Here is a 17,809-nt window from a genome sequence, read left to right on the forward strand (position 1 = left end):
CCTAGTCAAGCTCAATGTGAAAGGGTGAGAAGCTGGGCTTGAAGGGTGTGGGGTGTGAGCCCTGAGAGACCTGTATGCGAGATGTGAATTATGAATAGGGCAGCATCCTTGGTAAAGTTTCAGGAACGGTGACTCCTGTGGTTAGAAACAAGGAGAAAGAAAGGCATACAATTGAGCAGGGAGGAATTTCTGGTGAACCCAACTTCACCAAGCTTTCCAGAAGGAACTAGCATTATAGTGCGTGGATGAAAAGTGAGATGGCCAAGAGGCTAATTATAGTGACCAAGAACTCTAAGTAGGTAGAAAGTTTATTCCCTTGAATATTTTAAAAAAAAGACTTAAGTAAAAGTTGACTGAAAGGAAAAAATTAAAAAATATTTTTCATGAAATGTTTGCTGGCTGTTAATGATTAATACTAGCTAAAGCCAGGTAACAGGAAACTTTTCACCTGAGCCATCTTCTCTCTTTCTCTAGGCGTATAATGATGTGTCTCTCCCCAGGACAAGCAGTAGTAACCCATGCCACTTCTTCTAATTTTAAAACAAACAAACAACAAAGTCACAGTGCCCTCACTTCTCATGCTAACTAATAAAACCTAAAGGAAAAGAACTTATTCTCCTCAACTCCTGTTCAACCTGCTGTCATTCATTCATTTCTTCATTCCGCTTCTGGGTCCAGTTTCCTCAGCCCCCTGCGCTCGTAGGTTTCATCTCTTCTATGAGACCACCCTTCCTCTCCCGGAAGGGCTCTGACGTTTTCACAGAGCTTTTCCTCTTCCTACAGTGCTCTCAGAATCGCCCGTCAGCCCTGGCTCACGCATCACTTCAGAAAAAAAGCTGGTCTTGTGCCCCCAAAACACATCAAGCACTTTACTACTTATTTCCATATTATCCTATGCTTCTTTTGTGTTTATTACGATTTTGATCAAAATAAATCAATGGTTCAATTCATTATCAAATATCTGTTTCTCCAGCCAGAGAAGAGCTCGTGACAGTGGAAGCCATCCTGTCCTGGTCATGGTTACAGCTTGCCTTACACAGGGCAGACACCAATCCAGAGAAAAATGATATAACACCATCTTGGCTTATGAAAGTTATTTTTATTTCCCTCATGTTAAAGCTGTTCAATTTGTTGTTTGTTCTTTTGATCTGTCACCAGGAACTGGAAGTTGAATGGATTATGCAAAGAAAAAAAAACCACCATTTCTATAAACATTATGTATTTCTTTGTGCATGCCTTTGGCATCTGAAAGATGCAGGTCTTTTCCGATTGTCTCTAGAAATTACCTTGCAAAGTTCATATGATCTTGGAAGGATTTATGTTAACTTATCCCTGTGTTGGTAAAGGCTTGATCAGGCAGAGGCATGCCATTGGACTTCTGTCATTTTATGTTGTTCAGGATTCTACCATATTCCTCAGCATGTGAAATAAATATGATGATGTTTAGAGATAAAATAGCATAGCTGAAGGGAACTCAGGCCAACTCTAGCTTAACAAAAGCACCAAATTTGTTGGAATGAAGCATTTAAACAGCTATAATTAAATTGAGTTTGTAATTTGGCAATTCTTGGAATAAGTGGGGAAAAAAATAGATATCAGTGATATCTGCAATTCAGAAAATTGATGATTCAGAGTCCCTGTTTGGCTATTGGAAATAGTTGATTTTACCCTTGGAGCAAAACTAGTGTTAAATATGACCCAAATCCCAAAATAGAAGGTACTGGGTGAAAATCCACACATCCTCATCCCACTGTAGAAGAGAATGACTTGGCAGCACAGGGCTTTCATTGCTACCTGGCAGTCACTGGCTGCTTTGGGACTCCTGTGCTAACACTGGAGCTGTAGGCATTTATCCACAGATTCATACTTTTTTTTCTTTTGCTCAGGGTAGGAAAAATATTTATCTGCCCAACAGAGGCAAATATAGAGACGTGGAGTCAATCAGGGGGTTCCTGGAGCTGAGACTCAGGAGGAAAATTTCCTGGAGGGGGACGGGAGAGGCTTCTTAGGATGCTGATGAATGCACAACCATGTGTATTTGCCGGTCATTGAACTGCGCAGCTTCAATCCAACAGCTTTTATGGTATTAGAAATGACATTTCCATAAAGCTGTCACAGATAAACAAGAAAAATTTATTTATCCATGCCTATTGTAGGAAATAGTTAAGTCATAAAGACATACATGCACAAATAAATACCAAGTATTTTAAAATGTTGTGCTTGCAATGGACATTTTTTGAGAGGTGAAGCCTGTCCCCATGTGTTTGATACATCACTGCGTCCGCTGTCTCGTTTACATTACCTGCTGGGGGACTCATGAAAGACATTACGGTAATATAACTTCAATCACAGAGGTAGTACAATACTAGTATGTAAGTTTCAATATTAAATGGTAATTTTAAAATCTCAATTCTGCATACTTGGAGACTGGCTCAACTCCATTTAAAAATAAGGACAATAGAAATTATCTGTATCCCATCTCAGGATGAATTGCTTCGTAGTCTTCATGTTTCTTCACTGGTATCATGTCTTAAAATGCTCACTTTTTCTTCTGCTTTCTGTTATCTTGTCTCATTTATTGGTTGAACACCTATCTTCCCCACCAACTGTGATTAATTACATCATTCAGTAAATTAAGATTAGTTGATGTGGCTTCACCTTCCCCACCACTATTAAAGTCAACATGTGAGCAAACTCGTGCTCTGGGATATGTTCATTCTAGATGTTCTAGTTCCATCTGTCCATCATTTCATAACTCTGTTAGGATTTTAGAGATTCCTGTGGGTGGTAATTAGGAACCAACAGTCACACCTGCTTTTGATTTGTATCCATGCATTCCCGAACATGTGTATCTGGTTTTATGTCAAATTTTCCAATTATTGTATTTCTCTTTTTCTAAAGATTTATTTATTCTATTCAAAAGACAGATTTCACAGAGAGAAAAAGGAAAACAGAGAGGCCTTCCATCATCCGTTAGTTCACTCCCCAAATAGCCACAATTGCAGAAGCTGAACTGATCCGAAGCTAGAATGCAGGAACTTCTCCCAGGTTTCCCGTGTGGACACAGGGGCCCAAGGACTTGAGCCATCCTCTGCTGCTTTCCCAGGCTATAAACAGGGAGCTGGATCAGAAGTGGAGTAGCTGGGACATGAACCAATACTCAAATGGGATACCAGCACTACAGGCAGGGAATTAGCCTAACAACACCAGCCCCAACTATTATATTTGTAATCTCTCTTCTTTTTAAGATTTATTTTTTTAATGGAAAAAGCAGATTAGATTTACAGAGAGAAAGAGAGACAGACAGAAAGATTTCCAGCCGCTAGTCCACTATCCAGATGGCCACACTGGTCACTCTCTGAGCCTATCCAGAGTCAGGAGCCAGAAGCTTCTTCCCTGTCTTCTACGTGGGTGCAGGCCCCAAGGCATGGGGCTGTCCTCTACTGATTCCCAAGCTCACAAGCAGGAAGCAGAATGGGAAGTGGAGCAGCTGGGACACAAACTAGTGCCCACATGGAATCCTGGCACTTGCAAGGTGAGGATCTACCCATTGAGCCCTTGAGCCAGGCCCCTCCACTCCCTCTTTACACATCTTGTTTACGGACATAGTAGGGTGTGGCGATCTTTTAACTTGTCTACAGGGTAATACGCTCTGTAAACCACTGGTAGAGGAAAAGGCAAGCAACTCTGTTCTGTAATTTGAAATTGTGAAATTTATTCTGCATGCTAAGACACAAATTATAATCAGAGCTATAATTATAATTATGACAGTCCTATGCAGACATGTAAGAAAGGGACTCAATTTAGTGCCCGTAGAGTGATGGTTTACATTTTTATAAAACATGAAAGTACATATAAAACTGCAAAACCCCAAGTTCAAAACAGGAGGAGGGACAGAACTGTCCCATTAGCTGGTAGATTATGCGTGGTGACCCTTGCAGTGACACTTGTTGAAATTTTTAGTTAGACCACATAATTAGGTACATTTTGCTAGGATATTGCTCGCGCTTGTCCAGTTACTAATGAAATTCAAGTCATGCTTGGTAAGGTTCAGCTTAATAAGACACTTAGCCATGGTAAAATCTCCTTTTCCTAATAAGTTCATCTTATGTAAAACAAGAACAGCTAAGCCCTGTCCCTGCAGACCTAGTAAGAGCCTCTCACCCCTTCCATGCTGCCTTGATCGCCTGTCTGCTCCTTGCCTCGCTTCCCTGCGCATGGCAACGTGCTCCTGTTACAACCTCCCCTTCCTGCGTGAGTTCACATTATGGGGACCAGGTGACTAATAAGGCAAAGGAACCTGGCAAAGCCAACCCTCCTTCATGGCGTCTTGCGCACGCGTGTGTGTGTGTGTGTGTGTGTGTGTGTGTGTGTGTGTGTGTTACAACTGCCTCCAACACAAGTCTCCTAACATGACCCATTCCATCCCACTCTCATCTCCCCAGCCTCAGACATCCTTATTCTCATTCCATGAAGCAGTATCCAGTGCTGTGTTTACTGAGGGACAATCAATCAGGCTATTGTTGCCCTAAAAGAACGGGCTCTTAAGACAGATTTCAGCAAGATTATTTATTTAGCAGTATGACTGAACAATTTTCTAGGAAGTGGGAATCATAATACTTCTTTCTTGGGTTTGTGCAAATTGGGTAGAGTGCAGACATCTACTCCAAGATCATTTAATGCAGAGTTAATCCTGCTTCCCAGGTAACTATACTCTCTGTGCTTTCTGTTTGGAATACATGACATCTTTGCTTCTGTCCATGCACCTGTGTACTTCTCTCTACTTGAACACTAGCTTTATTCTAGCTCTCACATATTACATAAACCTGAGTTTGGTGACCTTCCAATCGGGGTCCTCTCAATCAGGGACCACTAAGAGACTTTCAAACTGAAGGTGAACTGGGAAAAAATATACTTTCAAGGTGCCCATCAAAAATGGAAGACATTGGTTATAAACAGCAAGTCTTGAGGACTGAAAAATAAACTTTGGAAACACATTAATGAAGAGTTGAGTTTTCCGATGCTGTGGGGAAACAGTATAAACCCAAAGTAGTTGAGGCCTGTCCTCTGAAAACGTTTCCCTTGCCACTGTCTGCTCAAATCAATATCCAATGGAGCTCATCGAGTTCATGAAGTAGGTAGAGAAGGGACAAAGCTCTGGTAATTTAAGCAGCCAGACTTGACCTCAGTCGTTCTAACTCGGGGGTAGTTAAAGGCTTATTGGATTTGCTAAGTATCTCAAGGGCTAAACAGCACATCACACTTTGACACAAAGTGAAGTTGTTCCTTTTAAAGTGGTTTCTTTAGGGAAAGAACACATAATTTCCATGTACTTCAAAAGAACAGCTTGTAAATTAGTGCCATTTTACAATATATGAAAAATTTTCCTTGGATTTGATACCTACATAAGAAAATAATGTAGAAATAGATCGTATGTGTATCCACCATCAGAAGTAATAACACCTGATGTTTACTGTCCGTTTTCTATGTGTCAGGCTCACTGCTTTACAGGGTTGTGCATTGGATTATTTCATGCGCAAAGAATCATCAAGAGTGTAGAAACCTGTAGAATCTGTCTGATAGATGAGATGGGTGCAGCACAGAGAGTGTGGGTATCCAGAGGAAGGTCACGTAGCTGGTTAGGGACTGAACATTTAATCTTGAGAAGTTTACCTGATTCTTAACTGTCTGATTTTCATTACTATACATTATCCTAGCACAGTTTGCTTACCACCCATTTGCTCATTGTTTCAGTGGTGGTTGTTGGGTTTCTGTTTTACTGTTTGACTCTTATGTACACTCCAAGATCCTGCTTCTCCATCTCTCCTGTGTGCATGTGTGAGAATTGTTCTTGTATGCATAACTGGGACAAGATTAAAGCATGTGAACATCTTCAACTCTGTAAGATCCTGCCAAATGGTGCTCCGAATGAGGATGCCACTGTTGTACATCATCTAGTGCCTGCAAGGGCTCTTAGTGCTTCACATCCTGGTCCATGCATTGTGTCAAGAGGCTTCTCCAGCTGAAGGTACAAGATTGTATAGTACAGTGCTGGATTTGTATCTCTTGCTTTGTAATCTATAGATAATGCGCGTTTTATAGATTTCACAGGCCACTTTATAAATTTCTGTAGAAGCATTGCTGGTCTGTAGATTGCTTATTTATGACATTGGCTCACTTTTCTGCTATACCTTCTAAATGAGGTTCTGAAAGTTTCTGTATAATGGGTATATATTGCCTCTTTCTAAATAAGAAGGCATAAAAATGTTAAGCCCAAGATGTTTGTGCTTAACACTTCATGTGCCTTTTGCGCCTCTACCAGCTTTAGCCAATAAGGCAATTTTACCATAAGGAATACTTGTACCCATTCGTATCACTTAGGACATTTCTACAATGTGTGCTGAAGTGTGAGTCTCTGAAAACTTACCGGCTTATAATTGACTCTCTTGCATCAAACCAACCAGTTCTGTAGCTATTCTGATGCTATTTTAGCAGAAGCAGCATCTGTAGGAAGGAGTCACTCCGGGACGTGATAAACTGAACTCTGTCAAAGTAGAGCTTCATTCCTTAGTTGCTTCTGTGACAGCCATTCTCCCCCTGCCTCTCAGGTGGTTTTCGTGCCTCGGTAATCTGACAGATCTTCCAACACGCACCTAGAGATCTATTATTGTGAAAATCTGCGACAAGGAAATGAGAGCATGTGTGAGACCCTGCATGCCTCAGTTCGTTGTCTCCCTGGTTGCATCCCAGGGTGATCCACCTTCTAGAAAGAACAAAAGGAAGGGGCTTAATAAGTAGGTCCAATAGTAGCAAAAGTGTTGCTGTGGTGATTTAACTTTTTGTTGAGAGCATTTTTATGGAAATCAAGCCTGGGAGGAGGTGGGCTACCTGGTCAGTACATTTTAAAAGGTGAAGTAACACCATCATGCACTGCTTAAAATGTCTGTCTTTTGAATAAACCTTCCCACCGACTATTTATTTCAAGAGTTGAGTGTAGCCTTGAGAATTCAGGTTCCTTCTATAATGGAGGCCAGTGCAAGAAGAAAATGTGGGTGGCCAAGGGGCACCAGTGTAAATTTTCTTAATCTCCCTAGGACATAGTTTTCTTGCCTGAACACTAAATGTAAGAACATCTCCCAGGGCTTTTAAAGAGTTGGTTGCCCATGCGTGTCAGGCGCAAGTGAGGTTGCAGTGTGTCCCTACCATGGCCTTGCTCTTGCAGCTCTCTGTACCACCTGAATCTGCTTTGCCCCTGCAAGAAGTCGGTTCTCAGGCATGACCACCTTGCCTGGGCTCAGATTTCGCTTTGTTTCTCTGCTTTCCCTCTCTCATCTTAGAGAAAAGTGCTGCCATGTTTCCCACACCTTATCCAAGACACATCGGCCTTCTTCAATAAAAAACTAAGCATCCCAGTTTCTCCGGCTCATTCTCACAGAGAAACCAAACCTTTCTTGCATTCCAGAAATCTGCAAGCAGATAAGCCAATGATGAGCCTGTTTGTCCTCTCCAAATATGACCTGCCTCCAACTCTGTCATTTCAGCCTTTCCATTTTTTTTAGAATGTTGTCATTCTCTCTATTGCATAGAAGTATCACTACCTTCAAATTCGGATCAAACATCTTCCTCTGCAAAATCATTTTGATTCCTTGATTCTGTCGGGTTACTTTCTTCTCTATAACAGACTTCATATGATTGGCATTGAGTGAATATTTGCTGGACTCTGCGTGATTGTGCCTCTGCAAATGCTCTCATGCCCAGCCTCATGTGCTGCACACAGACACTTCCTGGTCCTTTCTGCAGGTGCCAAGGGGCCCTCCCCTAAACACAGACTCACATTATTTCATTCTCACACTTGCATATTTCTGCATTCACATTTCCTTCTGCATGTATCCTCACGCGTTCACACCCACGCCTGCACATGTATGTACACACATCTGTGCACACATGTGCTCACAAATGCTCTCACACATGAACAACACACCTTAAAACAATGGGTTTGAAGAAGGAAGTGTGGGGGGAAGTGAATATAAAGCAATCATTCTACAATAACCTAGAATGAGAATGCAAGTGGGAAAAAGATACTAGCCTAACAAATGCAGCAGAGTAAAATCTGCAAGAAGAGAACTGAAGGCAAGGTGAAACAGGACATTATCATCTTGAAGCCAGTTACAATCAAACCAACTAAAGAGATGAACCAATTATATGAATGCTCAGTTCCAAATATTCCACACATATCAATTTAAATGTGTTCCAAAATATGGAAGGAATATACCCATATTTTGTGTATCTATGCATATATCAATTAATGGTTCAATTCACAATAGACAGTAGGAATCCAGACATAATATATTTAAATGATTATCATTAGCTTTTTTATATTAATTTGATTTATCTAACGTATTAGCAAACACAAGGTTTTGCTTCTTTGATTTTTGTGCCTCCTTGGAAAGGCAACATGAAATGCTATACTCATCTTGGTTTTAAGTACCCGCTTTCCCGCAGTTTTGTTGTGACCTTTCTAACTCTTCCGTAAAGCTTTCCCAATGGAAAGTAAAAGAAAATCTCAGACTACAGAATATTAAAAGTAAAACAGCACCCCTTTTGAAAGGTGGTGAAGCCATCAGTAAGCATGCGGTTAGCAGAGCTGCACTGAGAACAGCATACAGTGCTCGTGGTCAGCCTCTGGCATTTCTGCGCACGGTCTCTGGGTTGGAATCAGAAGGTCATGAGGAAGGACAGCCCAGGGACTGTCACTGGCTGTAACTCGTTGCCAGAACATGCCCCAGGAGGCCTCCTCTGACCAGCCATCACCCTCTCGAGCCACTGCTCTGCAGGGTGGGGTGACTCAGCCTGTTGGGATGGACAAATGAAAGGTGACATTTCTTAAAAGAACAGGCACACATGCACCTACTTCAAAATGCTGGTGGAAAATGGAAATAGAAGGTAACTTTTAGTGCAGAAATAGTTGAAATTTACACAGAGCTTTTTTTTTTTAATCCCAGAATTCACATTTCCCTTGGATTTTAAAGATCCCCTCTGTCCTAATTTGTTTAACCCTGTGTGACTACATCCCAAACATGGGGATGGCCTGAGAGCCTGAAAAACTATTGGTGAACCTGCCTATCTATCATTGTGGGAACTCATGACTGGAGTCTTTAGGAACACCAGACTCAAATCACGCTGGTGTGTTGTAATTCCTCCTTCTTTTTTCTAGACACCAAGAAGCGTGAAAGGTGAATATTGTGAAAGAATTATCCTGATGTTTATTAATATCCACATACAACAAAGAAAACCAAGTCAAATTTCACTGTTGAAAAGCCAGATTTTAAAGATTTATTTTTTTATTATTTTTCCATTGGAAAGGCGGATATACAGAGAGGAGAGACAGAGAGGAAGATCTTCCGTCCGATGATTCACTCCCCAAGTGAGCGCAACGGGCCGATACTATGCCGATCCGAAGCCAGGAGCCTCTTCTGGGTCTCCTACGCGGGTGCAGGTTCCCAAAGCTTTGGGCCGTCCTCGACTGCTTTCCCAGGCCACAGGCAGGGAGCTGGAAGGGAAGCGGGGCTGCCAGGATTAGAACCGGCGCCCATATGGGATCCCGGGCGTGCAAGGCAAGGACCTTTAACCACTTGCGCCACCGTGCCGGGCCCGAAAAGCCAGATTTTAACATTGCCTTTTTTATAATTGTTTCTCTGACCTGTGTTCACATGTAGACACTACATTCATAATCCTGAGATTACAGTTCAGCTGATTGAATGGTTTTTGTGCCTGTCTTCACTGCCATCTACTCTCTCCCACTAAATCCGTAAATAGATGACCCCAGAGTGTTAGGAAATGAGATAGGTCGTAATGGGCTGTGAGAGTTTAAACTGTGAATATCTATTGCAGCATTGTGCTCCAGAACATATATGGTGCCTTCAACTTTCATAAACAGAATACACATGGTTTGAATCATTTCAATACAGATGGCTTTATTGGACAGATAACAGGAACTGTTCTGTCATAATTAATCCTTGTTTCAACAGTTGTGTCCAGAGCCAGGGAGTCTTCGTAACAGTCCTTCAGTGCCAAGAAGTGCTTTGTGTGCTGTCAGTGGTTAACAAGGCATCAAGCCTAGAGTGTCCTGACATCAGGACACATGGAAAAATGGGACTCCTTATATTCTTACATATAGAGATAGCTGGTCCAGCCTAGACTGTCAAGGTAAAGCTCCTTTAAATAAAAGTCAATAAATGGCCCTTCTCCCCATGAAAATCAATGTTTATGGCTAGGATAGGAGTTTACAATGACCCCAGGGCAAACCAATGCTCCATTGCCATGCCAGGGAAGCAGAGTGTTAACCAGTTTGAAGTGAGGAGAGTCCTGTCTGCATTTGCTAGTTTCTGTGGTGTGATCACTTCCAGCAAGGCCAATTTCAAGTTACCAAACAACACTACTGAATATAAAACTGGGGAAAATGCACTTGTACCTGCAGCATGCCACTAGGGAGCACTGCACCCTCACACCCCTTCACTGGGGAAAATGCACTTGTACCTGCAGCATGCCACTAGGGAGCACTGCACCCTCACACCCCTTCACTGGGGATGGCAAATGCATGTGTACTTGTTTGTGTGTCAACATAGTAGTGCAATTTTATGCTTGCAATAGGGTTATCTGTTGATGCCTCCATCTGAAGCACCAAGCTTTTACTGTTATTGCAGAGATACGATGCTAAGATAATGATATTCGCCTCCCTCCCTCTCACCGCAGAGGTTGCATATCCAGCCTCAAAGTGAATGTCACTTCCATTTCCATCCTAGTGATAAGATCTCCATCCTGGTACAAGCATCACTTTGGGGGCAGATGAGTGATGTTATTTAGCTCTGTTCCTGGGATGAGGAAACGAGGCTACTGAGCATATTTGTATTTTCTAAACAACAAGCAGTCCTAAAACGCAGTGGGTTAAAAGACACCACTATTTGCTTGTGAATTTATGGATCAGAAAACAAGCCCAGCTACTGTGAACCTGTCTTGGCTGTTCACATTTGAGTTCACTGATGCACCCGTGGCCTACTTCCAGGTTGAGATGTGATATGAGGTGAAGAGAATGACAGGACCTGCAGCTACCTGCACCAGGCAGAGCTGTGGAGCCTCAGGCTTCTAACAACAGCAAAAATAAGTCCTAGCACAGGTATGTCCCCAGTGTCCACTCACCTCACCTTTGGTCCCATCACATCTGTGATCAACATGACAGAGACTGCATTTTAAGTCCCTGCTATGGAGGATTCTATATGCAGGAAGGTGGATTCTGTTAAAGGATAGTAGGCTCTACTGCATAGACTAAAGATACTTTGAGATAAGCACTGACTTAGCATCGTAATTCTCCGTAGTGGCAGCCCAGGCCGATGGTTTTTTAAAATCATGCACCTGTGTGTGAGTCGAGTGAGGATCTGAAGATTGTAAAGTACCAAGAGCAATGCCTTTTTAAAATGATTTTTCTAACGGCAATGTCGAATGTTGGTCAACGTATAATGCACCCTCTGGCTCAGCTCTTCTAGAGTAGAGTCACATTCACCCTGGCCAAGACAGAAAAGGTTGTGATGACAGCCTCTTTCTCCATCCAACCACTTGACTTCCAAATGTTCCAGATTCCTTTGGTCAGCCTCCTTTTCCGAGGAAGAGAACAAGCCACGCGTAGGATGTGGCAGTTGCTAGGCTGTCCTCGGGTATCGCACTCTCTGCATTGGTGGGGAATTATTTCAGGGTTCTCTTCTGTCCTGGCAATCCCAGGACTGGCTAAGGTCGGACTCTCTAAGAATACCCTGTGGCTTTGCCTTTGGGATTAACATAAACTTTCTCATTTGCACATAAAACCCGTGTGTTGCACAGAATTCCTGACTATACTCGTGGGAGAAGTAATAACTACTCAGATATCTTCTAAATAAGAGGAGCAAAAGACGCACCCCTGCCAATTAGACACTTATTTTAGGATTTATGTGTTTGCTCTTTTACATTATGTTCCTGCTCTTGTGCTCATAGCTCAGATGCAAGTTGGCTTCAAAAAATTTCCCCGGCAATTGCACTTTTCTGCAGATATGACCAATTTGAAGCCCAGTTTAAACACAACTTTTGGTATATGGCTGTACTCTAGCACATGCCTGGTGTATCCTAATTTGAATTTATTGCGGTGTCCAAAGCCATCTTTTTGGCTTGTTGGGTATTTGTCTACAGAGTTTTCAAGATCTTAAAGGCACAATTTTCCAGAAATAAGAGCATGAGAAATTGAAATACCTGCAAGATTCTGCAACATTTTTACCACCAGAAAAGGAAATCACCCTGGAGTTTTTGGAAAGTTTTATGAACTTTCATTTTCCATTTAAGAGTAGTTATCTCTTGCACCTGATTTCTCATTACATTTCCTAGCTTTCCCAATAAATAACCAATTGTAAGTCATATCTCTATCTTTAATCCAAGAGGCGGCTTCCAATATAGTAATATTGTAATAGCAAGAGTTATTTTTAGCAAGAATTATTAAAAGCAAAATATCTGCTTTGGGTCATACACTATACTAAACAGTTTCCCTCACATACTCAAGAGACAGTCTAGAGATGAGTAAGTTGTCACACCCATTTTATATGTGAAAACTATGTCATGGAGAGTCACAGTGTCAGGGTTTAAACCTCAGATTTGGCGTTCCATTACAACACAGCAATCCTACAACTTTATGCAAGTAGCAGTCATTAACTTTCAAAACTAGTGCTCACACACATGTACCTTCTATTCTACCACAAACTCATGCTGAGGAATCTGCTTCTCATTTATTCTTAATATGCAGGATGTGTCAGGTGCATTCCTGTCACCTAATAGTGGACAAGAGAAATTCGACTTTGGGCCCCAGTCTTTGTAACTACTCTAACTCTGTGAGCTTTGATCTGCGGCTTTCTGAGACTCCTGTTTCAACAGATGTCCAAAGCGACAGCAGAAGTACTTACCTTGAAGAGGTGTTGAGGCTGGATCCATGTTATTAAAAAACTGAACTGCAACAACATTGTAATTGAACTTTAAAATATTCATGTATATGTGTTGTCTGAAAAGCATGTACTAAGTATTTATAAATGAAAATATATGTAAATTGATATATACATATATTATTCATATACATACAATACATATATGTGTGTATATATAGAGAATCTTGACAAATAGATATAGAAATGCCTATAGGCAGAGAGCTTCTACATCCATGTTAAAATTGGAAAAGTCAAGTTATATAATATTTAGTGGCACTTAAAAAGGGAAAAATAAAATATTTAGTGGCACTGACTTAATTAACATTTTGCATTATGTTAATATTTATAAAAAATTTTAAACTGAAGGTACATATTTTGATGGTCCTATAGATAAAAACTTAAGTATAAATGGATGTGGTAAGTCCATTGCCTTCCACTAAGTCAAAACACAAACCAGTTCTATAGTGAATGGCACACACATGCTCTGTGTGAATAACAGAAACTCTATGGCGGCTGCTACTGCACATACTTACCACCTTGATTCTTATTTAATATGTGAAAGTTATTACTTTGGAGAAATCCAACTAAGTATGGTGATTATAGCGTATCAGGATCTATTGTGAGTGATTGTTTTAATGACGCTGCCCCAACAGGGACACGTAGACATTCAGACAAAAAAGCAACCTAATTATAATGACAGCACCAAAGTGAAGCTGTGACAGTTACAAAACCAATTTAAAAGTTTTCTTGACAGCCATGGCTAAAAGCTTTGTTTGGACCCTTCAGTAATAACAGTTTACGTAAGACATGAATCCACAGCTAAGAAAAATGGGAAGTTGTGGCTTTCCTGTCATGCAGATAAAATGGAAATCAGTTGAAATGTTTTTAATAGAACATAATGTTGAGAAGAGTGGAGAATAGGAATAATAGTTATGGAATTTAATCTCACAATGCAAGAAAGACTAAATAGCAAAAATTCTAATGAGGTAGAAACTTGCCAGTTGCTTTGCTGATCCGTGCGATGAAGACCGGCAGTCCCCCACGTAAGTGGGTGTGCAAATGAATGTGGTGATTGGCAGTTCTGGAATTTGATTGTGTATTACCTATAAAATGAGGCCAGTGGTGAATGGATGAGGATTCACCGATAGCCATGGTGACAAGAGGCCTTGGTTTTTCCAATGACATCCCGTAAGCTATCAGCCCTTTATCTTTGCCATTTATCTGATTTAGTTCTAAGATTAGTTGGATATGCAGCGTCATTCATTCTTTGACCTTGGGCAGTGATGTTCTCACTTCTGATCTGAAAATGACCAGATTCACAGAGTTGCATTTATTGTTACATCAAATCTTTTATGGAAGATGTTCAATACACAAGTGCTGTTCTAAGTATTTCACAAACATTGATTCCTTGAGTGATCATCCTTAGGAGTGAGTGCTATTGTCTATACTTTCCCAATGGGAAAACTGAGGCAGAGAGAGATTATATAACTTACCCTGGGCCAAAGAGCCATGCATGGCAGAGTCTCAGCCTTTCAGGAGCTTGACACATAGCCCCAGCTTTTAAGGACAAATTCATGGACCACAAGGGTCTATGGTAAACATTCTTGGAGGCATAGAGGACACAGCGGTGACCAGAGCCACCAGTGCTTTTGTGTTTAACTTACTCTTACATACTTCATGGTGAGGTTCTCTCAGCTGCAAAGACTGAACATTTTTCAGGTCAGACAAACAAGAAGCATGGAAAGGCAGTGAGGCCTGGGAAGAGGGGGCATGATGGCTTTAGAAGCCAGGCTGTTTGCACCAGAGATAAGGCTCAGTGCTTGGCTCTTAAGTGATTAGCACCCTGGCACGGGCCAGCTGCTCTCTGCTCCTCCTGTTATCCCAGGCCTGCAGCTTCTACCCTCCCACTTACATGTGCTCTTTCCCTACTGGCATGAAATTTAAACAGACTTGAGGACAAAGCCAAGTTCTGCTATGGACAGCAAATCTTTGAGAAATTGTCTTTTACTTCTGTTTTCCTTGAAATTTTTGAAAAGCGTTCATACTTGCTCGTGTGTGACTTGTGTGACTTTGGACAAATGACTTGTACTTTGAATTCTCTGTACAGCATGAATGTATTCCACAAGGTAGAGCTCTGATGGAAGTTAGAAAAGATAAAATAAATAACATTCAAAAGATACAGCCTAAGACATAGTAAGATTCAGTGTGCAGCAGCCATTACAGTCATCTTCACTGTCTGCACATCTCGATTTTAGCAGTCATCTTGGTCTAGACTTGAATACAAAGTACAAGTCAATCTTCAATTCTTGTATGACAGTGAGAAAGTTATTTAACTTCGTTGTGCATTAATATCCTTATCTACAAAATGAGAATAACTTCTTAGAGCTGCTGAAAATTAAATGATTTCTGTAAAGCACACAAAACAGCCATAGGCACATTGTAAGCACGCTGTCAGCATCAATTATTGTTCATTGTAGCATCATTTCCAATAAATACTTAGGAACACAGTATGTAGAGAGAGATCTAAGGTTTCTTCCACTTTTCTGTATTTGAGCTCATTTCCAAAAAGTTGTCATGCTAATTTCCTTTCTTAATAAAGTATGTTTATTTTGATATCAGCTTTTCAAAAATCTTTTCTCCTTTTAGGCAAAATTATGGGAAAAAATTACCTAATAAAGGGTGGGCACTTTCATGCAGTGGGTTATGTTACACTTGGGATGCTCACATCACATGTTCAAGTGCCTTAGTTCGAGTCCCACCTCTGCTCCCAATCCAGTTTCCTGTTAATATACACTCTCAGAAATAAGAGTAATGGTTCCAGTTCCTGGTTCTCCATCCTCGACATGGGAAACCCAGATGGACTTCCTGGCTTCTGGCCTCCCACTGGCCCATTCCTGGCTGTGACCAGCATTTTGTGATTGAACCAGCAGATGGAAGATCTCTCTCTTCCTCTCCCTCACTGCCTCTTTCATTCTCTCTCTCTTTCTCCCAATTCTTGCTCAGTCTTAAAAATATTATCTAACCAGCCACTGACAAGATGTGAGCTATACACTAATGAAATATATTTTTAAACAAAACACAAAACAAAAAATGCTGAACTACTTCCCAGACATTTGTTAGCTGTCTTGAAAGCGATAGATCTCTTTGCTCACTGTCTTCAGTAAGGGACATCAGTCGACCAGCTTGGTAACACATTTGCACACAGTAGCAGATGACAAAGGCTTGGTCAGTCGACACCTGAGAACACTTGGTGATGCCCATGGCCGTGAGGTTAGCTTCCTGGTTGAGAGTGTCTGCCTTGCTTCCTGGTTAATAGTGTGTCTGCTTTGTGTCCCCAGAAAATGATGCGCTCCTCCGTCTTCCACATGTTCATCCTGAGCATGGTGACCGTGGATGTGATTGTGGCTGCCAGCAACTACTACAAAGGCGAGAACTTCAGGAGGCAGTATGATGAGTTCTACCTGGCCGAGGTGAGCAGCTCCAGGAGATAAGGCAAAGGGACACCATGAAGAATGCTTATGTCAAGGACAAAGTGAAGTTCAGTCTGTTGATTACTTAGCTTTGACCGACACTGATCCGTTGTCCTCTCTTACTTATTGCTGTGGCCACGGTGTTGCTACCTCATTTCCTGTCACTCAGGCCTGGACTGCCTTCCCCACCAAGTGTTCTGTTGTCTGGTCACCTTCTCCTTCCTGGATCTTGCTATTTTCTCTGTCTTTTCCTTGCTGTCCTTTCTCAGGTGACACGACTGGCTTCCTACTAAGTGTAAGCAAACACACAAAAATCCACAAGACAGGTTCACATGTGGGAATCAACAAGGGCTATAAAGAGACAATGCAATGATTAGCGCACTCACAGCTGAGGTGTTACAAGCTGCACTAAAGATGCCAAATCAATGGCAGGTAGGCGTAGAGATTAACTGTCACTTCAGCATCTGACACAGCCTAGTGGAGTGCTGGAATGGCTCGGATGTGAACTTTGTTAGTATTTGATCCTTTGCGTTTCCAATGATTTCCATAGTCTTCTATTTTTTTTTTTCTGTTGTGGAAAAAAAAACTTCTATCTAAAACCTAGCTCCAAATTCAAAAGCTATTTAAGAATACTTCAAAAAGTTCGTGGGAAAGGCTTTTTTTTTTTTTAAAAAAAAAGCATATGTTTTAGCTATTTTTGTACCCATATAAATGTAACATGTAATTCCATTTTCCACACACTGTTTGAGGTTCCTTCATGTGTTATAGGAAAATTGATGTACAGGGACTCATGGCTGTGTAAGTGATAATAAGCAAGACAATCATGTACAGCTAGCCTGTATAAAATATCTGATATCTGAAAAAGTAAGATCTGTTTGATTAGTTTTATTATGAAAGCATTGTTCACATAAAAACATCAATTTGAATATGATTGAATTATCTTACGGCCTTAGACTTCTCCCTGTGCATTTGGAAATGGATTTCCTAGCTCCTGACTTTGGTCTGGCCCAACCTGGCAGGCACAGGCACTTACTTAGTGAGCTAGCAGATAGAAGTGGGCATTGTAACAGCAAGTTACGTTGCTGCTCACACGCTGGAGTGTCAGTTTAAGACCCTGTTACACTGCTTCCATTCCTGCTTCCTGCGAGGCAGTGGATCAAGTCCCAGCTATCTGGGTCCCTGTCACCCCATGGAAGAGCAGGTTGAGTCTGATCTCTAATAGTGAATTGGGTCAGCCCTGTCTAATGTATTTGGGGAGTAAAGCAATGGATAGAAGATATCTTGCTTTTTTTCCCTCCACTCTGCCTTTTAGGTAGATGAAAATAAACAGGTTAGCAATTAAAAAGG

The 17,809-nt window shown here is 41.3% G+C and overlaps 1 protein-coding gene across 1 annotated transcript in view; it reads left to right on the plus strand.

Moving 5' to 3' along the window:
• Positions 1 to 17,809, plus strand: part of NALCN (sodium leak channel, non-selective) — a 287,262-nt gene that overhangs the window by 97,879 nt on the left and 171,574 nt on the right. The window contains exon 11 of the mRNA XM_040991012.1: positions 16,331 to 16,462. Within this exon, the coding sequence (XP_040846946.1) occupies positions 16,331 to 16,462 (132 nt within the window). The remainder of the gene's footprint in view (positions 1 to 16,330; positions 16,463 to 17,809) is intronic.

This window comes from Ochotona curzoniae, unplaced genomic scaffold, assembly GCF_017591425.1.
Source record: "Ochotona curzoniae isolate NIBS_2020 unplaced genomic scaffold, NIBS_Ocur_1.0 contig_64, whole genome shotgun sequence".
NCBI classification, from domain to species: Eukaryota; Metazoa; Chordata; class Mammalia; order Lagomorpha; family Ochotonidae; genus Ochotona; species Ochotona curzoniae.